General features: G+C 43.1%; 1 protein-coding gene across 1 annotated transcript; it reads right to left on the reverse strand.

The window, feature by feature from the left end:
- Positions 1-77: 77 nt before the first annotated feature.
- Positions 78-22,584, reverse strand: LOC124148360 (probable beta-D-xylosidase 2). Its single transcript, XM_046519407.2, has 12 exons — positions 22,228-22,584; positions 18,909-19,068; positions 18,425-18,595; positions 17,013-17,104; positions 15,656-15,879; positions 11,508-11,761; positions 10,127-10,349; positions 7,974-8,063; positions 6,408-6,616; positions 3,015-3,215; positions 648-822; positions 78-206 (listed from the first exon to the last, which is right to left on the reverse strand). Exons 1-12 carry the CDS (start codon positions 22,524-22,526, stop codon positions 91-93), a joined length of 2,214 nt encoding a protein of 737 aa, XP_046375363.2. The 5' UTR covers positions 22,527-22,584; the 3' UTR covers positions 78-90.
- Between the last annotated feature and the right edge of the window lie 2,649 nt (positions 22,585-25,233).

A 25,233-nucleotide genomic window follows, 5' to 3' on the forward strand; every position in this document is an offset into this window, starting at 1 on the left:
GGAAGATGGACATGTTCATACCTCTTAATTGAAACAAAGGTTTATCTCCCAAATCAACAACATCACAAAGTAAGAAATGATCTTGACAGTTTAGTATTTTCCTAATATTTTCGTTCCTATAATTTGAAACTGTCTCTGTTCCACGTTAGATCCGACAGACATCCGCTGATTGGGCTGCTGGCCTCCAACATAGATGTTCATCGCACCTGAATTGAAAACCGACACATGTCTCTCACCGCCAGAATACTGTCACTATAAGCGATAAAACCATTCCATAATCACGGGAAATCACTGCTAAAAGCATAGCCAGTTGTACGATTCCGACTATATCATAAGTTAACAATAACTACGTTCATTTGCGTACAAAGAAGCGAATTTAACTATTTTGACTAACATAATGTGTGGACGACTCGATGGTTTGGTTTGTTTGTTTTTTAACGCCGCACTCAGCAATATTCCAGCTATATGACGGCGGTCTGTAAATAATCAAGTCTGGACAGGACAATCAAGTGATTGACATCATGAGCATCGATCCACGCAATTGTGATACGGTGACATGCATGATATATCGTGATGTTGAAGGGGCGGGACACAGAAGCTCATTACCTGGCACAGAAAACATTATTCCATTTAGTGATGAAATGTACCTGGAAGAACCGCCCATCCATCGTTATCTGTCCACACAGCCATCTTCTTGGGGTCCAGTGTGAACTCATAGACCGCCGACCTACCGGACGCAATGAATGTCCTGGTGAACCCTACCAGTTGAATTCTGGGTACAGGAAGTGAGGTATTTTGCCACGACATATAGGCCTGGGAGACCTGCAAAGTCAACAATAGAACACGTTTCATTCACGACTATCAACAAGTTGATGATGCGGGCAACAGCAACGCTTTGGAAATATTTATACAGCAAAGTACGGTTATAACGAACACGCTTATAACGATCTGACGGATATAACGAACTGTTTTTGGTCCTGTCTATTTGCTGTATATATTCCGTACATTTGCTTATAGCGAACTACGGTTACAACAAATTAAAATTAGTGGTCCCTTCGAGTTCGTTATAACCGTAGTTTACTGTAGTATACAACATTATCAGTTTCGTCACGATACTCCCACTGACCTCCATTCGATGGCCCTACAATAGCTGGTTTGTTTAAAAGTGGAACGTATCTTTAATGTTGGAAACATAACCCCAAGTTACAGGATGGTAATTGTACAGTAAACTACGGATATAACGAACTCAAAGGGAGCTCTAATTCTAGTTCGTTATACCCATAGTTCGTAATAAGTATTCATACAGTATATATACTGCAAATTGCCAAAGGACGCAACTCTGCACAGCGAATCGCGGCGCCTTAGACGTCTGGGCCACCCGTGCCCCCTATATGAGTGAGAGAAATTGTACCTGCATAAAAAGGGCGCCAGAGGATCTACATGAAAATAATACTGATATGATATGTGGACGATTCGATGGTTTGGTATGTTTGGTTTGTTTGTTGCTTAACACCACACTCAGCAATTTTCCAGCTATATGGCGGCAGTCTGTAAACAATCAAGTCTGGACCAGACAATCCAATGATTGATATCTTGCGCATCGATCTACACAATTGAGATACGATGACATGCATCAGCTAAGTCAGCGAGCCTGACCACCCAACCCCGTTAGTCGCCTCTTACGGCAAACATAGTTGCTAAAGACCAATTCTAACCCAGAATCTTCACGGGACTGAAAATAATAGCAAAAACATACATGCTAACTGTTAACAAATAGGCTGCTGAATTTAAGCAAGGTAGCATGTAGCAAAGAATAGGACCATAAGCACTGTCTCAAACTCACATGCTGCCTGTTGCATTTTTAAAAAACTGACTTCATCAGAGTCATATGACACCGTGTTGTAGAGAGTCACCTAACCTTTGTGTATACTCTACTTAAACTGACCTCATCAGCGTCATATGACCCTGTGCTGTAGACAGTCACCTCATCTGTGTGTATACTCTACGTAAACTGACCTCATCAGAGTCATATGACCCGGTGTTGTAGAGAGTCACCTCATCTGTGTGTATACTCTACGTAAACTGACCTCATCAGCGTCATATGGCCCCGTGTTCCAGACAGTCACCTAATCTTTGTGTATACTTTACTTAAACTGACCTCATCAGCGTCATATGACCCTGTGCTGTAGAGAGTCACCTGATCTTTGTGTATACTCTACGTAAAATGACCTCATCAGCGTCATATGACCCCGTGTTGTAGACGGTCACCTAATCTTTGTGTATACTCTTTGTAAACTGACCCCATCAGCGTCATATGGCCCGGTGTTGTAGAGAGTCACCTAATCTTTGTGTATAATCTACTTAAACTGACCTCATCAGCGTCATATGGCCCGGTGTTGTAGAGAGTCACCTAATCTTTGTGTATAATCTACTTAAACTGACCTCATCAGCGTCATATGGCCCTGTGCTGTAGAGAGTCACCTAATCTTTGTGTATACTCTATGCAAACTGACCTTATCAGCGTCATATGACCCGGTGTTGTAGACAGTCACCTAATCTTTGTGTATACTCTACTTAAACTGACCTTATCAGCGTCATATGACCCCGTGTTGTAGACGGTCACCTAATCTTTGTGTATACTCTTTGTAAACTGACCTCATCAGCGTCATATGGCCCCGTGTTGTAGAGAGTCACCTAATCTTTGTGTATATACTCTATGTAAACTGACCTCATCAGCGTCATATGGCCCGGTGTTGTAGACGGTCACCTAATCTTTGTGTATACTCTTTGTAAACTGACCTCATCAGCGTCATATGGCCCGGTGTTGTAGAGAGTCACCTAATCTTAGTGTATATACTCTATGTAAACTGACCTCATCAGCGTCATATGGCCCGGTGTTGTAGAGAGTCGCCTAATCTTTGTGTCTACTCTACGTAAACTGACCTCATCAGCGTCATATGGCCCGGTGTTGTAGAGAGTCACCTAATCTTTGTGTCTACTCTATGTAAACTGACCTCATCAGCGTCATATGGCCCGGTGTTGTAGACAGTGACGCTACACCACAGCCCCTCCCCGGCCATGACGGTGATGTCGCAGGTAAAGTCAGCATATCTGAACGTCGTGTACGACAGGCCGTAGCCGTAGGGGAAGGCAGGCTCTCCATCAAAGTACCAGTATGTCCGCCCAGCCATTGAGTAGTTCACCATGGGCGGAATCTGCAAGGGGAGATTAAGAGAACTAAAACCATGCAGTGAAAACGGTAACTGATCTGCTGCTTAAAATGTACTTGCCAAAATGTTTGTGTTGGTTCGTCCGTGAGTATTTTCCTACGGATGGTGTTATGTGGCAGTTGGTATCAGTAGCACTGGTGGTGTAAATTGTCAGGTGCAACAAATTGACTGAGTCGCTCGTAAAATATCGAACTTTGATGTGGCCAGATTTCAGCGGTCTGCATCTTCCCGAGGCAAGAGAGTTAACTGACTATAAAAGTCCAGTTTCCACCCTTGCCGAACTAGGCTGGTATTACGGAGTTACATTTTGGCTGGACTAACGAGTCTATGCATAGTCCAATCAAAATCGCGTACCGAAATCGAAATCCGGTTCGTAAACTGTCGGGCAGATTTCAGTCGATTGCAGGATTTGCAAAACATGTGCAGCGCCAACTCGTTGTCAACAGATATTTTCCAAATCTTTTCATGTTTTTAACAAAGGTGCTCACGTGATTTGATGCATTTCGCGATGTAAGACCCGTTTTATCACAATATAGATCTTGATTATCGATCAGATCGTCCAGACTGGGCGCCACCATTTTGTGTGAAGCAAACGCAAGTGATACGAGAGGTTGAATCTGATTGGTCCATAGGAGAAGCTTAGAAGGGACAGAACTGGTAATAGCCACTGGTGGCGCTACGATCGAGGACAGTAATTCCAGCCTAGTTAGACAAAAGTCAGTTAACTCTCTTGCCTCGGGGAGATGGTGGTCTGCTACATCATTCGAGAAGTTTCGTGATGTGACAGTTTTGTAGAAGGCTGGCTGTACATACACACATGCCTCTGTACAAACCGATTTCAGGGTTAACCAATTATATTTAAATTTTCGTTGTGTTCATTGAAATTCCTGCATTCTGATTAGCTGAATGGGTCACGTGTTATTGCATTCATTCCCCAATGAATGTAAAAAAATTAGCCACGCCCACAGAGGCGGACTACCTTTATAACTACGCAATGTCTGGGAATCCCAATATTACAGTCGAGGGAATTCCCTTTCTGCTCACGTGTATCGTCATGCACAGGACATAAGGCGAAATTCATGCATAAACATTGTCCAAACAACTCTTTGAGACCGAAGGCCGAGATGGAATGAAACAGCAAACGTGCAGGCTCGCTCGCCTGTTTTTTCCCGCTCGCCACAACTTCCATGTCTTCGGGTTTCATTTCTAACTAGCATTTTTCCAACTGTGTTTTCCCGTTCTCAAGGACCTGATGTTTGAATCTGGCGGTGACTGACCATGTCATTTGAAACAGCCGCCTTCTCCCGGACATATTTGTTCCGGTTCGTTACAGCCTGACTGTTGCAATTCTTCTCGCCTCTTGCCTTGATTGACAGGTCCTGTGAACTTTGTTTTTATTATACTCTCCGTTGATTGGCTACCGACTTTGTAGGCGTGTTAAGATGTGGGCATAAATTAAACAATCACCTGATTCATGTCACGCCACAGTATGTATTCCTACACCTGGAATGTTTATCAATCTCGTCATTTTTGTCTGTTTTGCTATATACAACTGTTTTTGGTTAAACTATTGTAGATCAAACATGTTTTCGTTGTCGAATGTAATTATAAGCATTGACTGTGTATTTTTTTTCAGGTATGAATCGAAAAACCGATGTGCAAATTTTGTAAGAATCCGCTACGCTAACCCTAATCCTAATCCTATCCCTAACCCTAACACTAACCCTGACCTCAATGAACCGAAAAAAATACAAGTCAATCTTTAAATGAACTAAACAGTGAAATCGGGAAATAACCACGCACAATCGACTACTTCGTCACCCGTCAACTTCTAAGTACAGTAAACTACGGTTATAACGAACACGCTTATAACGAACTGACCGATACAAGGAACTTATTTATAGTCCCGGCCATTTGTTGTACATATGCTGTATATATATGCGTATAACGAACTACGGTTATAACGAACTAAAATTAGTGGTCCCTTTGAGTTCGTTATAACCGTAGTTTACTCTAATGCCTATCAAACAATGTATAAGTAATGTTCGGGAGACGAGGCGTCACGGACAGACGGAGTACGGATTTACTTCCCGTCAATGCACCTGGCATGGAATTTGTATTTGTATACTGCCCACCAGTTGAGTATTGATGTTTATGTATTAATTTATACAGCAAAATATATGTGCCAATATGATGCGAAGTTGTAGTGATTAGTTTAAAATCTACACGTGCCTAGTTCCGCTACCTACCTGTGGTTTGAAGTATTTGAGTCACAAAGAGTCCTATCGACAATTTCACAGGAGAAAAATTCGAACGAAAATACAAAGATCAGATTTCAGTTCAATGTTCAATGTGGAAATTTGTTATAAGAACTCTACAAATCATCCTCAGTGTTGATTTGTAAAAGGCCAAGGACAGTTGTGTTGGCGAATTAACATGAAAAGACAGGATTGTCGCGGACTGTATTAGCAACTTATCGTGAATGAAGTTTTATGTGTTAAATTGCTCTGAATGCTATAGGACCGCCTCCGTGGTCTTGTGGTAGAGCGTCCGGAGAGCGGAAGGTCCGGGGTTCGATCCCCGGCCGCGTCATACTAAAAGACGTTAAAAGAAGGTACTTGTTGTTACCCTGTCTGGCGCTCGGCATTAGGGGGCTTAAACAAGGACTGGTCGGCTCGGAGTCAGAATACTGTGTCTGAGTGGGGTATTCATGTTAAACTGCGGCATGGTATCTCAGTGTGCTAGCACTATAAATCGGCATCAGTCCGGACAAGCAAGCAGACACACAAACACGTACATGCACGTCGCTATATAAGTGCAATAATCTTGGACGCGACGTTAAACCCCATTTCACCTAACCTCACCTGAATGCTATAGTAATATTCGTAGACCACTACATCTCACCCTTGGGGTTATCATTGTATATTGGTAATAAGGCTGTTCATTATCATTTCACCTGTAAATGTTAGGTTTAATCACAGTGTCAGTTGGGATAGCCTAAAATAGATAGATATGCATTATTTTGATATATGCTATTTTCAGAGACCTATGGTTAGTATTTTGTTCTAGCGTGGTACGACAGTACTAAGAGAACGACTTCTAGGCTATGGGTCGGGTTAGCTGACACTATGACCGGCTTATCAGTCATTGACCACAACAAGGTGTATAAACTCTCACCTGGCTTTCACTGCTCGGCCACGTGAAGGGCAGTCTGGCGGCTGGCACAGACCCCACCCCAAGGTTGGCCAGAGAAGACAAAATGGCGTCACCTGCTGCCTGAGCCGGATAGAAACATTCCAAAATGGCGACGACGCGTGGGTTTGCTGTCGCCCATCCGATGTTGAGGGGGCCGCCGTTGATCAAAAGCAACACGACGGGCTTGTCGGCTAAAATCGAAAGGAGTGCTTGCATCGTAAAGAGAGACGTGTAATCGATGACCTTGATCAGAATTAAAGAATAACAATCAGCAGTAAATCAGCATAATGTTTACGATAATGACATAAATTAGATTTGAAACTCATAATATATTCAAAACTGTGAACTAAAACTAAATCGAGAAAATAAGAACCGTTTTTAAAACAATCAGACAATAATGGCTCTCCTACTGTTTGTTTGATTGTTGTTTAAAGCCGCACTCAGAAATATTCCAGCTACAGGAAACTACGGTTATAACGAACACGCTTATAACGAACTGACGGATATAACGAACTTACTTTTTGGTCCCGACTATTTGCTGTGGTTATGCTGTATATATGCTTATAACGAACTACGGTTATAACGAACTAAAATTAGTAGTCCCTTTGAGTTCGTTATAACCGTACTTTACGGTACATGACGTCGGGTTCTCCTACTGAGGTAACATTAATACCATAATGTCATCAGTATAAATCCTTACGTGACCACGACTGGTGGCATGTACTGGTTGAAACAATAGCGTTTCGAGGATCTGTAGCTTGTCTGAATATACTCGAATATTTACTAGATCACAATATTGGAAGCAGATATACAATACAACCAGGTTTATATGGAGGCCAAGCTGTGCCAAATATCAAAACACTGGACAAAACCTCATGCTTATTACATCTGACAATGATCTATGCAGACGGGCGTATTTTATAGTAGCATCTTTTTTCCGTGAGCATTCAGGCAAAACGTCAGCTAATTTGGTACAGTAAACTACGGTTATAACGAACTCAAAGGGACCATTAATTCTAGTTCGTTATAGCCGTAGTTTGTTATATGCATATACACAGCATAACTACAGCAAATAGTAAGGACAAGAAGTAAGTTCGTTACATCCGTCAGTTCGTTATAAGCGTGTTCGTTATAAACGTAGTTTACTGTATTGTGGTTTGAAATGTAAATGTTGATGACGTTGCAGTATGATATGAGCTCGCATGATCCTCCTGCTTAACAATAAATGTATGATATTACTTTATTAATTCCTGCAATTGAACACCTCTTTCGTGGATATTGACTAGTGAGTGGGTGAGTTTGGTTTTACGCCGCTTTTAGCAATATTCCAGCAATATCACGGCGGGGGACACCAGAAATGGGCTTCACACATTGTACCCATGTCGGGAATCGAACCCGGGTCTTCGGCGTGACGAGCGAACGCTTTAACCACTAGGCTACCCGACCGCCCTGTAGATGATGAAGATGATGTAGATGATGCAGATGATGTAGATGATGCAGATGATGCAGATGATGTAGATGATGCAGATGAAGTAGACGTTGTCTCACTGTTGCTGACGACGTCCTGAAGAAGCTGCAGTTGCTGTCCCGGAAGAGAGATGTTGTGTCGGTCTTTTCCCTCCCCCTCTATAGCCTGACCTGTACATCACAGAGAAATGTCACTTCATTGCGTCCTCCACCTGCCTGTCACCCCTGGTATCAAATTGTCGAAACAAATCAGTCTTTGCCTAATTCTGCAATATTTCGATACGACTCCTATATATGAGGAGGGAATTGCTTCGGGTGGGTTTCCATTCATATTGTTCAAACATTGTACCTTATAATAACCACTCAAGTCAATCACATAGCCTGTTGATGGATGAGTGAGTGAGGGAGTGAGGGAGTGAGATGGGGTAAACTCTGCTTTTTTAACAGTATTCCAGTTATATCACGGCGTGACAGCTTAATGTGTGAGGTAAGCCCGAAGTGATGCAGGTCTCAGACGTTTACCACTTCGGTGAAACCCACGAGCACGGGTATGGTGCTGACAAACCTAATCGGGCAAACCGGGATTCAAACCCACAATCAAAGGTTTCTGGCATGCCAAAGGGACGCAAATCTACACGGCGAATCGCGACGCCTTAGACGACTGGGCCACCCGTGCCCTCGCTGAAGAATGGAAGTCAAATAATATTCGGTTAGTATTGCCGTATTGCGGTCAACTGTACGGGAAATGATAGTATTACAAGCAAATATAACATCAATCATTGTAAACAACCACGTAGATTCATAAACTGACGGCCAAAAGAAACTTAACCACTTTAAAAAAGAAATAACGAACATTCCCCCCCTCCCGAAGTTCAAGCTAAATTAGTGCAAAAAATCGTCCAAATACTACAATGCACAATGCAGAAAGTAATACATGTCCACGGCACGTATGTTTGCAGAAAATGCGGAAGTGTGAAAAAACCCGTGCCGCTTGGGCAACTGAAGCTTCATGCGCAATAAGGGTATATAAATGATACGGAATGCATGTCAGACACTCTTACTTAATAAAAAAAACACCACGGAGAAGGCTCTGGGTATGATAATATGGGAGCCACCCATGCCAACATTGCTGGAACGTTTGGTAGCTTCAGTGTTGCTGTAACTAATCTGACAGACAGACCGGCCGGTAGACATATTGAGCCCTGATCAGACTCAGGGTAACTAAGCCCAATGAAAACCGGGGCTTGCACACTTCGCATTTCCGGAATTTATTCCTGACAATGACGTCTTCAGCGACCAATACCTTAGGGCATATGGTTAGTCGACAGACAGTGGCCAGGTGACTCAGGCTTCAAGGAATTAGGCTTCACAGAGGCCAATTATTGACAGATATATCAATACGGTCACTAGAGATTGAGATGGGCCCGGACTGGCAGAGGTTCGCCTTCACAGATGAAAGCCGGTTCTGTCTGTTCATAGCTGATGGAAGACAGCGTGTTTACCACCGAATTGGGGAACAAACGGCGGCATGTTACGACCAGGAGGTTGTGTCTTGTGGTGGAGGGGGTGTTAGGGTGTGGGGAGGAATTCGTGGCCAGCAGAAACACCTCAGCGTTACATGGATGACATTCTTTGACCGACTGTCCAATCATTTCCACAACAGCTTCCACGTTGTGTCGTTAATAAGCAAGACAACGCCAAAACCCCTAACAATCCGAATCGAACAAAACGTACTTGCAGCCAACAACCCCAACGTGATGCCATGGCCTGCACGCACCCAAGACATGCCCTACCACCCCCCCACCCCCCCCCCCCACCCCCCCAAACCCCACCCTCACACACACCCTTAGAACACCTCTGGAATGTCACGGATCGTCGAGTTCAAAAGCGACCACGAAATGAAATCATGAAATATCGACATGATTAATTGACGAAGATTGCTCCATGTTTGCCAATACCTATATTGTGAAAATTTACAGTAATGACAAAAGTGCAAAGTTTATTTTAATTTGTTTTATCCATTTTGCTGAAATAAATTTCAACATGGAGTTTTGTTCACGTGATTAAAGTCCAACTGAGGATCGGCAGTTATGTGACTATGAGCGTCTATATTTATGTGCATGTGCACCATTCCTGCATTACCATTTAAAACTATGGCCAAGGTTCTTTTGGCTGCCAGTTAATTTCATTTCCTTCAGTAGCGTTTTCGTTCAGTGTTGCTGCGGAGTTCTCACCTGTTCCTAGACACACGAACACCACGTCAGCTCCTTGCAGCGCCTTAACCACATCCGTCTTGCTGTAGTCCGTGCAGAAGGTGCTGGAGCAGCCGGCAGCGTGGGTGGCCGTAGTGCCCAGTCTGACCAGTCCGGACAGGGGAGAGGTGATATAGCGGGGGTCGGGACTTGGGGCGTAGTCACCAAACACCTGCTGGCTGTCATTTGCCATGGGGCCTACCACCTGGAAAAGAGGTTGGATCAGAATCAGTGACGAATCATGGGTTAAAGGACTCACCTCTTGATGAAATCGTGATGCGATTTGCCAGTATAATGTATGTAATGCAATAATAATATATATGCAAAGGACGGGTGCAGGTACCAGGGTCCACTTGTGCAAAACGATCTTAGCGCTAAGACGATTGTAAGTCTATGTTAAAGTATGGGAGTTAAGATCATCTTAGCGCTAAGATCGCTTTGTGCAAGTGGACCCAGATAAGGAACACTGCCACAATGAACATGCATCAATGTATTTGTCGACACTATAACTTCACAATATACATATGTTTAAAACAAATTGATAAAGTGCGATTTCAATACTTAAGCATAATATTCATAAAGTCAATGGACATAACCTTTGACAACCGTGTTTAATAAAATTGATGAAAACTTCTTATCACATTTCCTTCGACTCTTTATTGACATGTGGTTTAATGAGTGAGTGAGTATGGTTTTACGCCGCTTTTAGCAATATTCCAGCAATATCATGGCGGGGGACACCAGAAATGGGCTTCACACAATGTACCCATGTCGGGAATCGAACCCGGGTCTTCGGCGTGACGAGCCAACGCTTTAACCACTAGGCTACCCGATCGCCCCTGTGGTTTAATGAGCTGCCTTGATACCAGGTGTCCGCGAATTGCATTTGTGTTTATAAACCCTCTTGTTGTCCCCTACAGGAGCATTTCTTGAAGCATTAAACACGGCCGCATTTTATTTCTGTATGTATCCGTATTGCTAATGTCTTAAGAAATAGGAATGAGCTTATTGGTCAATTTTGAAAGAGTTTGAGCATTCCCAGATGTGTCTTTATGCATTAAAAACGGCAGCATTTAATTTTTTCTGTTTTCATCCGTGTTGAAAAATTCTTAATATAACAGAATAAGTTTATTGGTCAATTTTGAAGGAAATCTTTGAAGGAAGTCCATGTATTTCATTTAAGCTCGACATGTAAACAATTATAACTGAATTATACATTGTCTGGCTGTGCTGTGCTAAAAATTCACATACTGGTCAAAGGAATTGAAATCTAATTTCAGCAGTGTATTTTGCTTTTGGTCTTTACATCGAGACGTTGGTTCCTAACATATACGTCTAATCCAGAAGTTACAATGAAACTCACAGCAATGTGGTTATAACGTGTCTTGATAGGTAAAAAGCTATTGATATTTTTCAGCAGGACGAAACTCTTGGTGGCTGCCTCTACAGCCAGCTGTCGGTGTGTGGAGCTCAGCACGACGTCATCAATGTCAAGGTAGTTGTAAGGGTTCATCTCCCGGGGGTCGAACTCTCCGAGTCTGAGTCTGGTGTAGAGGAGGGGTTTCATCTGCTCCCGGACAAAAGCCTCGGACACTTTGTTCTGATGTATGGCATCAACTGTAAACAATAATATGGTAGTAAGATTATTTTTTATATCGTTTAACGCCGTACTCAACAATATTCTAGCTATATCACAGCAAAATGTGAATATTCGAGTCTGGACAGGCAATCCAGTGATTGACATAACGAGTATCGTTCTATTCAGTTGAGATATGATGACATCTATCAACCAAGTCTATATAAGAATACAAGAATATTCAAGTCTGGATCAGACAATCCAGTGATTGACATAATTGGTCAGTATATTGGTCAGTCAGTAAGCCACACCCCTTGATCCCACTAGCCGCCTTCTCGCTGAAGAAGGTTCCAACAAGGATCTTCAAGGGCTAGCCATATAATGGAACTACCGCGAATTACCGAGTATTGTCCTGACTGAATTAATTATACCCGGGCAAGTGAAATCTAATTCTGAGTAAACGGTTATTCTAGATATCACATAAAGTCATTTTAAAGTCGTGTATCAGGTCACAAATTGAGACCTTATACAAGTCAATGTCAGAATGCCATCTGTGATATATACAATGGAAAAACGTAATCTGTAAGTATTTGTGACATTTCATTAAAAAGAGGTCATGATGCTTCACAAGCAATGAAAAACAAAGATGTGCCTTTGTAATAGTAGTTTCCTATATTATCTACGCCACTTTGGGAAAAAGGCAGTCTAGTGGTTAAAGCGTTCGCTCGTGACGCCAAAGACCTGGGATCGATTCCCCATGTGGGTACAATGTGCGAAGCCCATTTCTGGTGTCCCCCGCCGTGATATTGCTGGAATATTGCTAATATCGCCATAAAACGAAACTCACTCTCACTCACTTTGGAAAAACCCACTTGCTTGTCTACAGTGCCTGACATAAATATGTCTCTACGGAAAAAAGCAGTTCAGTAATACTAGCCATCGACAAAGATAACTCGCAAGGAAATATGACACCAGTCATAGTAGACATGTGAGAGGGGGTATGTTGCAAGATATGTTCATTTTCAGACAGGCGTGATACGTGACTTTACAGATAACTCCCTCGTCTTATATTTTACTGTCCACACCCTTCGACAAGCATACACGCCCTTAGACAAGCATCCAGATCCTTCGGCAAGCATCCACGCCCTTAGACAAGCATCCACACCCTTAGACAAGCATCCACGCCCTTAGACAAGCACCCACACCCTTAGACAAGCATCCACACCCTTAGACAAGCATCCACAAAAGCATCCACGCCCTTAGACAAGCATCCACACCCTTAGGCAAGCATCCACACCCTTAGACAAGCATCCACAAAAGCATCCACGCCCTTAGACAAGCATCCATACCCTTAGACAAGCATCCACACCCTTAGACAAGCCTCTACAAAAGCATCCATACCCTTAGACAAGCATCCACACCCTTAGACAAGCATCCACAAAAGCATCCACGCCCTTAGACAAGCATCCACACCCTTAGACAAGCATCCACACCCTTAGACAAGCATCCACGCCCTTAGACAAGCATCCACACCCTTAGACAAGCATCCACAAAAGCATCCACGCCCTTAGACAAGCATCCATACCCTTAGACAAGCATCCATACCCTTAGACAAGCATCCACACCCTAAGACAAAAGCATCCACAAAAGCATCCACACCCTTAGACAAGCATCCACAAAAGCATCCACACCCTTAGACAAGCATCCACAAAAAGCATCCACACCCTTAGACAAGCATCCACAAAAGCATCCACACCCTTAGACAAGCATCCACGCCCTTAGACAAGCATCCACACCCTTAGGCAAGCATCCACACCCTTAGGCAAGCATCCACAAAAGCATCCACACCCTTAGACAAGCATCCACGCCCTTAGACAAACATCCACACCCTTAGACAAGCATCCACGCCCTTAGACAAGCACCCACACCCTTAGACAAGCATCCACACCCTTAGGCAAGCATCCACAAAAGCATCCACGCCCTTAGACAAGCATCCACACCCTTAGACAAGCATCCACGCCCTTAGACAAGCATCCATACCCTTAGACAAGCATCCACACCCTTAGGCAAGCATCCACAAAAGCATCCATACCCTTAGACAAGCATCCACACCCTTAGACAAGCATCCACGCCCTTAGACAAGCATCCACACCCTTAGACAAGCATCCACACCCTTAGACAAGCATCCACAAAACATCCACACCCTTAGACAAGCATCCACAAAAGCATCCACACCCTTAGACAAGCATCCACAAAAGCATCCACACCCTTAGACAAGCATCCACACCCTTAGGCAAGCATCCACACCCTTAGGCAAGCATCCACAAAAGCATCCACACCCTTAGACAAGCATCCACACCCTTAGACAAGCATCCACGCCCTTAGACAAGCATCCACACCCTTAGACAAGCATCCACAAAAGCATCCACGCCCTTAGACAAGCATCCACACCCTTAGACAAGCATCCACACCCTTAGGCAAGCATCCACACCCTTAGGCAAGCATCCACAAAAGCATCCACGCCCTTAGACAAGCATCCACACCCTTAGACAAGCATCCACGCCCTTAGACAAGCATCCACACCCTTAGGCAAGCATCCACGCCCTTAGACAAGCATCCATACCCTTAGACAATCATCCACACCCTTAGGCAAGCATCTACGCCCTTAGACAAGCATCCACGCCCTTAGACAAGCATCCATACCCTTAGGCAAGCATCCACGCCCTTAGACAAGCATCCATACCCTTAGACAAGCATCCACACCCTTAGGCAAGCATCCGCAAAAGCATCCACGACCTTAGACAAGCATCCACGCCCTTAGACAAGCATCCACACCCTTAGGCAAGCATCCACAAAAGCATCCACGCCCTTAGACAAGCATCCACGCCCTTAGACAAGCATCCACGCCCTTAGACAAGCATCCACGCCCTTAGACAAGCATCCATGCCCTTAGACAAGCATCCACACCCTTAGGCAAGCATCCACAAAAGCATCCACGCCCTTAGACAAGCATCCACGCCCTTAGACAAGCATCAACACCCTTAGGCAAGCATCCACAAAAGCATCCACGCCCTTAGACAAGCATCCACACCCTTAGACAAGCATCCACGCCCTTAGACAAGCATCCACGCCCTTAGACAAGCATTCACGCCCTTAGACAAGCATCCACAAAAGCATCCACACCCTTAGACAAGCATCCACGCCCTTAGACAAGCATCAACACCCTTAGGCAAGCATCCACAAAAGCATCCACGCCCTTAGACAAGCATCCACGCCCTTAGACAAGCATCCACGCCCTTAGACAAGCATCCACGCCCTTAGACAAGCATCCACGCCCTTAGACAAGCATCCACAAAAGCATCCAAGCCCTTAGACAAGCATCCACACCCTTAGACAAGCATCTACACGCTTAGACAAGCATCCACACCCTTAGACAAGCATCCACACCCTTAGACAAGCATCCACGCCCTTAGACAAGCATCCACAAAAGCATCCACGCCCTTAGACAAGCATCCACACCCTTAGACAAGCATCCACACCCTTAGACAAGCATCCACACCCTTAGACAAGCATCCACGCCCTTAGACAAGCATCCACACCCTTAGGCAAGCATCCACAAAAGCATCCACACCCTTAGACAAGCATCCACACCCTTAGACAAGCATCCACAAAAGCATCCACGCCCTTAGACAAGCATCCACACCCTTAGACAAGCATCCACACCCTTAGACAAGCATCCACACCCTTAGACAAGCATCCACACCCTTAGACAAGCATCCACACCCTTAGGCAAGCATCCACACCCTTAGACAAGCATCCATACAAGCATCCACACCCTTAGACAAGCATCCACACAAGCATCCACACCCTTAGGCAAGCCTCAACACTTTGAGACAAGCATCTTAACCTTGACGATTATTATTGTGTTCACTCACTGATAGAGTCATACACTCTTAGATCACCCTCCTGCACCTCGAGGCCACAACCAGCGTTCAGACAGCCTGCGGCGGCGTCGACGGTGTTGTTGAAGTAGTGCTGCCTCTGGATCATGTTGACGAGAGCTGCAGAATCTGCTGCTACGTATCCTGTGAAGTTCCACTCCCCTCTGACTATATCTGTCAGTAGCTTCTTGTTGGCACAGGCGGGGACACCGTTGATGCTGGAACACGGCAGGACAATATATATATCCCTCCATTTTCTTCCAATAAATTTAGCCATACAGTCGTTAAAAATATTCGAAGTTTTAAATATTGTTTATTTTCAAAATGAGAATCTTCAGCTATTGTTTCACTCTGTAGCTGACCAAGAAGCACGCGATGTTTGATCAGATGGGCCCGTGGGTCAGTAACAATCTTAGATATGATTTAAAATAAATAAAAGTGTCAATTGTCCATAATCATAAGAATTAGGTTCTAAAAGCACAGCTAATCACTGTCAAATAAAAGAATATCGTATGATGTGTGACGATAACTGTAATAGAAAGCTGTGACTTGATTTCTTGGTATTTACATCACAAAACAGGAACAGGATTGTCTCAGATGCTAGGCGCGTTTAGAAATACGACACCAACATGGTTTCACAAGTTATATATGTATTTAGAAATACGAGACCAAGATGCCTTCACAAGTAATGTGTGTTTAGAAATACAAGATCAAGAAGGCTTCACAAAACAGAAGTGTTTAGAAATACGAGTCCAAGATTGCTTAACAAGTATTGTGTGTTTAGAAATACGAGATCAAGATGGCTTCACAAAACTGAAGTGTTAAGAAATACGAGAACAAGATGGCTTCACAAGTAATGTGTGTTTAGAAATACGAGATCAAGATGGCTTCACAAGTTATGTGTGTTTAGAAAAACGAGATCAAAATTGCTTCACAAGTTATGTGTATTTAGAAATACAAGAACAAGGTGGTCTCAAAAGTTGGAATATTTAGAAATACGAGACCTAGATGGCTTCACAAGTTATGTGTGTTTAGAAATACAAGAACAAGGTGGTCTCAAAAGTTGGGATATTTAGAAATACGAGACCTAGATGGCTACACAAGTTATGTGTGTTTAGAAATAGAAGAACAAGGTGGTCTCAAAAGTTGGGATATTTAGAAATACGAGACCAAGATGGCTTCACAAGTTATGTGTGTTTTGAAATACAAGAACAAGGTGGTCTCAAAAGTTGGGATATTTAGAAATACGAGAGCTAGATGTTTTCACAAGTTATGTGTGTTTAGAAATACGAGACCTAGATGTTTTCACAAGTGAGGAATATTTAGAAATACAAACACAAGATGGTCTCACAAGTTGAGGGAGCAGTGGAAGCCGAACGACCCAGCCTCTGCACATTTCCTGAAGGGAGGCAGGAAGTAGCTTCTGAAGTCTCGTTCTGAAACCTACATTCAACACAAACTCAATTGAGACATCACTCAATTCCTGGTTTGTATGTATTTATGTCGAAATGAGAAATATAGCTACTGATATCAAAATGTAGTAACCTGCTTACATCAATAATTTATTGCAAGACAATTGCATATTTTTATGAAACCAGAAATAGGTTATACTATAAACTGAACAAGTGACGGCAATCTGGTATTGCAATATCACCTGACGTTTGGGCATCCTATTTAAGAACTTATTGAACCCTGCCACTACAGCAAATTTTCCTTAATTTGTTCACCGTTACCATTCTTGTGAAAATTGTTGTATGTCTTTTATTGATGATTTATCAGACGAAATCACTTCATATTCCAATCTGAAACCCGGCAAAGGATGGATTACCCGAAGAAAGAAGTGTGAGGGTCTTTTTCTCATTTCCTTTGCGAAATTCTGATGAAGGAGTAAATATATACTGGGAAACGTTGTGTTCCTCAGAATAAAGAAGTTGACATCCATAAATTCTCTTCCTTAACCTATTACAAGTGAGTATCAATTGCAATCTAGGTCATAATGCTGAGAAAAATGCCCGTCAAGTTAAGGCAGTAAATTTATGTGTATAGTTGTTGGTTAATGCCGCACTCTACAATTCTACAATATGTGGTCTATAGGACCCCGCTGAGGCAGTGAATGAGAATAAAGCAAACAAGTAAATACGTATTTTTGCCTTTAATGTTCTTTTCAGTGTTTTTTTCTGTGGTGAAAATAAAAATATTAATGAAGTAAAACAACATGCCCCCTATTTCTAAAGAAAAACAGCGTCAAAACAAAACAAATAGTTGCAACCATAAAATACAGTTCTGTACCCCTCATCGTCCAAATCACTACACACAGAGTAAATTGATTGGTCCAAAACATTGGGTATAGCATCTGAGCTCATGAACAGACACTAAGAACTATGATCGATAAAATCAATTAATAGCAGAAATAAATGAAAAAGAGCACGCAATAATAGTTAGGTACTGATGTAAATCATTATGGTCCGAAAAAAGATACATATTTAATTATATCAATAATAATAAAAATGATAATGAAAATAACGATGATAATTACAATGATTGCAATGTTGATGATGATGACGACGATGGTGATGATGATGGCGACGACGACGATGATGATGAAGGTGAAGATGATGATGATGATGATGATGATGATGAGGAGGAGGAGGAGGAGGAGGAGAAGGATGATGATAATAATTTGAAGAACACAAATGGGTCATACATAGCATTAGAAAAAGTTTACATAGTGGGGTATGGACCATGGGGTAAAATATGACATACCTTGGCATGGAATACATGAGCGTCCACAGGCCAGTCTTCCGGTCCATCGGACACATCTAAGTGTTTACAGGCGGAAGTGGTCCTGACATAGCGTGGGTGGTTACCTTGGAGACCTTTCACGTGCTGGAATCCCATCTCACCAGCGTGGTAGGGGTCCTCGCTTAGAGTTTCCTTTTATTTTAAATAAAAATGTCTTTCTTTTTAAAAATAATTGAAATATCAAACATATGAACGAAAGTCGATTAAGTAGCAAAACTCCAAGTTTTGACGTTACGATGAAGCCAGCCTTTTCAGTTTGGCAAGCATAAGTTACGAGGGGCCTTTTACAGTGAGTGAGTGAGTGAGTGAGTGAGTGAGTGAGTGAGTGAGTGAGTGAGTGAGTGAGTTGGGATTCGAACTTCGATCAAGAGCACCTTTGTCAACTGGGCCACTTGGCTCCCACAACCTATATAGCCGCTCTGTGAGTGTCTGTAGTGTAACACACCTGTCCCCTGCCCCAGCGAGGGTCTCTGTAGAGGTCCATGTCGGGATTCCAGCAGCTGAGAGCCTTGTGGATGCCCATTGACCCCGTCTTCACGAAGTAGTTGTAGTAGGCCCGAACCTCAGTACTGCTTGCCTCCGCCACTCGGTAGATCAGGTCTTTGCTGAAGATAATTTACGAATATGTTTCCAGTGTGGTCACCAGAATGGCGGCAGGACCAGGATGGCATCATTGTGAGTCCATAGTTAGAGATTCAAGCGATTCATTCGTCGCGTAACATAGGCCTAAGTTATAATACCAATCTCTTGAGCGAGGAACATAATATTGTGATACAGATTGCCGTAATAACATTGCCTGATAAACATATAATCATGACTACTAAAAATATATATACAAAACTATCTATGAACTACACTAAAAAAGTAAATTTTATAGATGATATTCATCTTCACACGTGCCTTCTTACTTCAAACAATTACTGGGGAGCACGGGTGGCCCAGTCGTCTAAGGCGCCGCAAGTCGCTGTGCGGAGTTGCGTCCCTTGGGCACGCCAGAAACCTTTGGTTGTGGGTTCGAATCCCGGTTCGCCCCGATTATGTTTCTAGGTTTGTCAGCACCATACCCGTGCTCGTGGGTTTCACCGAAGTGGTAAACGTCAGAGACCTGCATCACTTCGGGCTTTCCTCCCACATTAAGCTGACACGCAGCGATATAACTGGAATAATGTTAAAAGCTGCGTTAAACCCACCTCACTCACTCACTCACTCACTCAAACAATTACTTTTTTATGCAAATTGGGTGAGTGGCGGGTAGGTCATGTTAACCCTTCTCGCGAAACCCTGGTGCCAACAAAAGCTTTCAGTGATCCATTCATATACTTTTCACCGATGCTTGCCTATTTACATAAACTGCATAGTCTACCATTTTTTATGTACCGGTTTATGCAATACATCTAAATTGAGGAAGATTAAATTGAGGTATTGATCATCTAAAATATTTGACCGCCTCCGTGGTCTAGTGGTAGAGCGGGAGGTCCAGGGTTCGATCACACCAAAAGACGTTAAAAGATGGTACTTGTTGTTACCCTGTCTGGCGCTCGGCATTAAGGGGCTAAAACAAGGACTGGTCGACTCGGAGTCAGTATACTGTGTCTGAGTGGAGTATTCATGTTAAACTGCGGAATGGTATCTCAGTGAGCTAGGACTATAAATCGGCATCAGTCCGGACTAGTACAAGCAGCCACACACACACACACACACACACACACACACACGTACACGTACATGCACGTCGCTATGTACGTGCAATAATCTTGGACGCGACGTTAAACCCCATTTCACCTCACCTCTAAAATATTTGATGTAGGATTCAACAACAGATATATGCATGAACATTGTGAATTCAAATGGTTTGAGGCAATCTTCCTCATGTTATAACCTACACAGTCTGTATACAAAAGATATCTACATTTCTCCGAAAAGATCCAAATTTATCCACTAATAAAAAAGTTTTCAATGCCGGTCTGGGGGCACGGTGGCCCAGTCGTCTAAGGCGCCGCGATTCGCTGTGCAGAGTTGCGTCCCTTGGGCGAGCCAGAAACATATGATTGTGGGTTCGAATCCCGGTTCGCCCCGATTACGTTTCTAGGTTTGTCAGCACCATACCCGTGCTCGTGGGTTTCACCGAAGTGGTAAACGTCAGAGACCTTATCACTTCGGGCTTTCCTCCCACATTCAGCTTACACGCCGCGATATAACTGGAATACTGTTAAAAGCGGCGTTAAACCCAACTCACTCATTCAATGCCTGTCTCATAACAACCTGTTATTTTTAGGGTATGGATAACACGTAAAACAGACTTCCACCACGCGTGTTTTATTTTTCACTATATGTGTTCATTAATAGGGTATTCTCAGTGTAAACAGTCATCGCAGTATTTCAGGTCATGGTATTCCGTGTTTCGTCTTTTCTCAGTGATAAGGACTTAATCTGTTGTGAGGTAGTATTTAGGACACGTGTCCTCATTGGAATGCGAGAAAGGTTTGAGCACGAGGGCCCTGTGTCTAACATATGAAATGGTTAGTACAAGTCTGGAGCGTGGATTTTAACCACCAATTTCAACGAACAGGCATCAGAGTTTAAGCGGTTCAACTCACGTTGTGTGAGTGAGTGAGTGAGTATGGTTTTACGCCGCTTTTAGCAATATTCCAGCAATATCACGGCGGGGGACACCAGAAATTGGCTTCATACATTGTACCCATGTCGGGAATCGAACCCGGGTCTTCGGCGTGACGAGCGAATGCTTTAACCACTAGGCTACCCGACCCCCCCCCCCCCAACAAAAAAAAAATAAATAAAAAAATAAAAAAATAAAAAATAATAATTAAAAAACACAAAAACAACAACAAATAAATAAATATAAAAATAAAATAATTACACCGTAATAATACATACATTTAGATTATAAAACATGTCGACAAAGGACAGGTTAGTGTGTGATAAAATTTTGTTGTTGAAGATTCCCGTCATAGTCTTCATAACGTGGACGTGTGCGTTTCTAGTTGTGGAATAGCCAATTATTACTCATATTGCAAAGACATCCCCTCAGCGTTTTCAGAGACCGACCTTTTGATATATCCCATTTGATAATCTTTGTTTGCTTGTTTGTTGTTTAACGCCGCACAATCCAGTGATTGACATCATGAGCATCGATCTACACAATTGGGACCGATGACATGCATCACCCAAGTCAGCGAGCCTGACCAACCGATCCCGTTAGTCACCTTTTACGGCAAGCATAGTCGCCTTTTACGACCAGCAAAGTTGCCTTTTACAGCAAGCGTGGTTTGCTGAAGACCTATTCTACCCCGGATCTCCAAGGGTCTCTTCTTTGTACATGGGTGACATAAATGTGGAAGAACTTTATGTTCCCTTAGTTAATATATACGGCAAGCGTGGCAAGCGTGGGTTGCTGAAGACCTATTCTATCCCGGATCTTCACGGGATTTGATAATCAGTTTGCCTCCGTTTAATTAAGGAAACGACGGCTGAACACGCTGAGTGTCCTGAACAAAACAGTCGATCCATTAAGGAAGATAATGTTCACCGGACAAGATGGAAGTCCTGAAAAAGACATTGTTTGGCTCGAACCGAGTGTTCGTCTTAAAAGGGTCATCGAGAAACAATCTTCGTCTTACAAAATTACCCCCCACCCCCACCCTAAAAAAAGAAAAAAAATTGAGAAAAAAGATGAGCCCACATACGGTGAAGACTGACAAAAAATGAACGGGGATATGTTTTCTGAAAGTATGAAATTGACTCACTCAAAGGATGCTCCAATGCCAATGGCCTGGGGGAAGGCCGTAGAGTTCTGTCCGACATCCCCCCGACCACAGTTGGTCCACCAAGAGTATTCCCCAATGCCTAATCTGCTGATTGGTGGGGTAGCTCCCTGACCACTGGCCAGCTGGGCCTGAATCTCCTGGATGGTCAGTCTCCCCACCACGTCCTCCACACGCACCTGCCAGGGGAGGGAGGCGTTACGGAAGGGGATGTCGGATGATGTCCATGAGACGAGACTTGACAGAAAGATCACAGCACATGTATATCTCATCCTCAGCATCAGATGGTAGGCGACGTATGTGAATAGATCCCTAATCTCATATGAATCACACCTTGCCGCCTTAGACATGGGATTTTGACATGTGCGAGAATAATAATGTACTTCGTTATCGGTGTAAGGCTGATAGCGAAATAAAACCAGGTAAACAATTTGTATCCAAGGTAACAACCATGTCATCTTTTGCAGTTGGTGAGGTGAGGTGAAAGGGGGTTTTAACGTCGCGTCCGAGATTATTGCACTTATATAGCGACGTGCATGTACGTGTGTGTGTGTGTGTGTGTGTGTGTGTGTGTGTGGCTGTTTGTACTAGTCAGGACTGATGCCGATTTATAGTGCTAGCACACTGAGATACCATGCCGCAGTTTAACATGAATACCCCACTCAGACACAGTATACTGACTCCGAGCCGACCAGTCCTTGTTTTAGGCCCTTAATGCCGAGCGCCAGACGGGGTAACAACAAGTACCATCTTTTAACGTCTTTTGGTATGACGCGGCCGGGGATCAAACCCCGGACCTTCCGCTCTCCGGGCGGACGCTCTACCATTAGACCACGGAGGCGGTCCCTTTTGCAGTTGGAATTTTAATCTAGAACAAATATCATCTCATCTTATGTGCCGGGCAAAAGAAAGTATAGACTTAAAAATTGGATTTGACCCAAAAATACAATCATTATCAAACCGTGTCTAGGCTGAAACACTTCAAACGTAACGTCCAAAATACAACCATGATCAAATACATCCCATCGAATAATCATTTCTCGTTTGTTCATGTTTAGCTACTAACAACGCGTGTCGATCTGACATTGATTAATGAACGATTTGCACACTCGTATATGCAAGGGGCCGACGTATGGTTCTCAGTAGGAAGTGATAACTTGGAGACGATGGCTTGCGGTATATACAGTTTTACTTTATACATGTAGATATATACATACAAAAGACACTATGTGTCAGGTCAGCACATAGTGGTAGTGGTTGTTGTCTTGGTGCCCCGGAGCACCCAGCCTAACCCTAGCTAGGCTAAGGGTAAGACCTTTTTTTTCCTCTCCTCCCCTTTTTTTTCTGGACCAAGGCTTATATAGCCAAGGTCACCTGACATTTAGTAAGTAATAAATATAAATGTAAACAGTAAATCATCAGTGACATACTTGCACATCCTGTTCAGGATGGCAGACCGTCGATGTACACAAAAATGGTGATTAACAAATAGGATTAGCATCTTATAAATAACAGCAATTAAATGTTTCAAGGCATATAGATGTCATGGCTCCAGGGTAATGAGCCTTTGCAATTAAATGTTCTTCAGACAATGGGTGTCGTAAATCAGTCGCCATGACACTACTATCAAACATGGGAATATAATTTCAATTGTTCGGCAGTTTAATTTCAACAAATGCTGTTAGTTCAATGAGAAGGGACAGGCTCGTTTTCTTTCTTGAAATCAAAAGAAATATTTTTTATTGAACTTGTTTCTGATTGAAGAGAGCAATAATGTTCAGTCTTTCTCGAGTAAACAAATAAAGATGATCATTCCAATATGAAACCACTGATACAGTTTTTATTAAAAATAACAAAGCATAAACCTGGTGTGCCTGTGGTATATTTAATGACAAATCCATAGGAAATATGAATTTGATTTCAACTAAACTGTTGCAATGGACACATACACTCTGAAAAAAAGACACGCACAGGTAGCATGTAGTTAATTGAACCTGACTGTAGGTGGAATATTGCTGAGTGCGGCGTTAAACAATAAACCAACAAGAACATGAACAAGAACAAGAAGAACAACAACAGATATTTATGACGTTGATTAAGCCTTAGCTAAAGCGGACACATATAACTCTGACATGCGACGCTAGGTGTAATTTGATATAAAACGACAACGTCAGAGAATACGTGTCTCGATTGTCCGTCGAGATATATTCCAGGGGATCTAAACTGCAAAATAGCAGTCTGTAAATAGTCGAGTCTGGACCAGACAATCCAGTGATTAATATCATGAGCATCAATCCACGCAATTGGGATTGATGACATGCATCAACCAAGTCAGCGAGCCTGACCACCCGATCCCGTTAGTCGCCTTTTACGACAAGCATAGTCACCTTTTACGGCAGGCACGGGTTGCTGAAGACCTATTCTACCCCGGAATCTTCACGGGTCCTTGGGTCAATGGAAATCAGTGATGACATCAGGTGTTTGCGAAAGGGATAAACATGTCCTGCCAAATTTCCATATATCTCATACGCAATGAAAACTGATTTCCACCAAGGTTCCGATTAGGCTGATATGAGAAATTACCAGCCGTCAAACACAGGCTAGGCAGAGTACTGTTGAAATCCCATTATTTGTTTACTGCACGCAGCAGATGGCGGCACCACGTGATTGGTAGGTGGTCCGTTATTTACTTATCAAAGGGCCAATATCAGTATATTTATAGAGCTGTCTACGTGTGGACATTCTGAGGCGATTAATTGGTCGTTTGATCGGCTGTTCTAAAGCACCATATTTTGTACGGTTTCAATCAGGATCACTTTATCGAAAGAAACATACTTAGCTTGAGAGACCACGAATATGTACATTTGACACAGTTAATACTATTATTTTATTATGGTCGACAAATCAGTGGCGATAAGGTCTCTGACCGGTCAGTTGCATGGTAAGAACTGTATTATGATTGCTCATATTCTGTGGCTGGGGTCCATA

The sequence above is a fragment of the Haliotis rufescens genome, unplaced genomic scaffold (assembly GCF_023055435.1).
Source record: "Haliotis rufescens isolate VD_foot unplaced genomic scaffold, xgHalRufe1.0.p SCAF_126, whole genome shotgun sequence".
In the NCBI taxonomy this organism is placed as follows: domain Eukaryota; kingdom Metazoa; phylum Mollusca; class Gastropoda; order Lepetellida; family Haliotidae; genus Haliotis; species Haliotis rufescens.

Excerpts from the sequence above, each read along its gene's own strand:
- LOC124148360 (XM_046519407.2), bottom strand. The coding sequence starts at position 22,526 with ATGCTGAGGATGAGATATACATGTGCTGTGATCTTTCTGTCAAGTCTC. Across the intron at positions 8,064-10,126 it reads GTTCGTGTGTCTAGGAACAG|GTCAGGCTATAGAGGGGGAG; the intron begins GTGAGAACTCCG and ends TGTGATGTACAG. Across the intron at positions 3,216-6,407 it reads GGCCGAGCAGTGAAAGCCAG|ATTCCGCCCATGGTGAACTA; the intron begins GTGAGAGTTTAT and ends CTCCCCTTGCAG.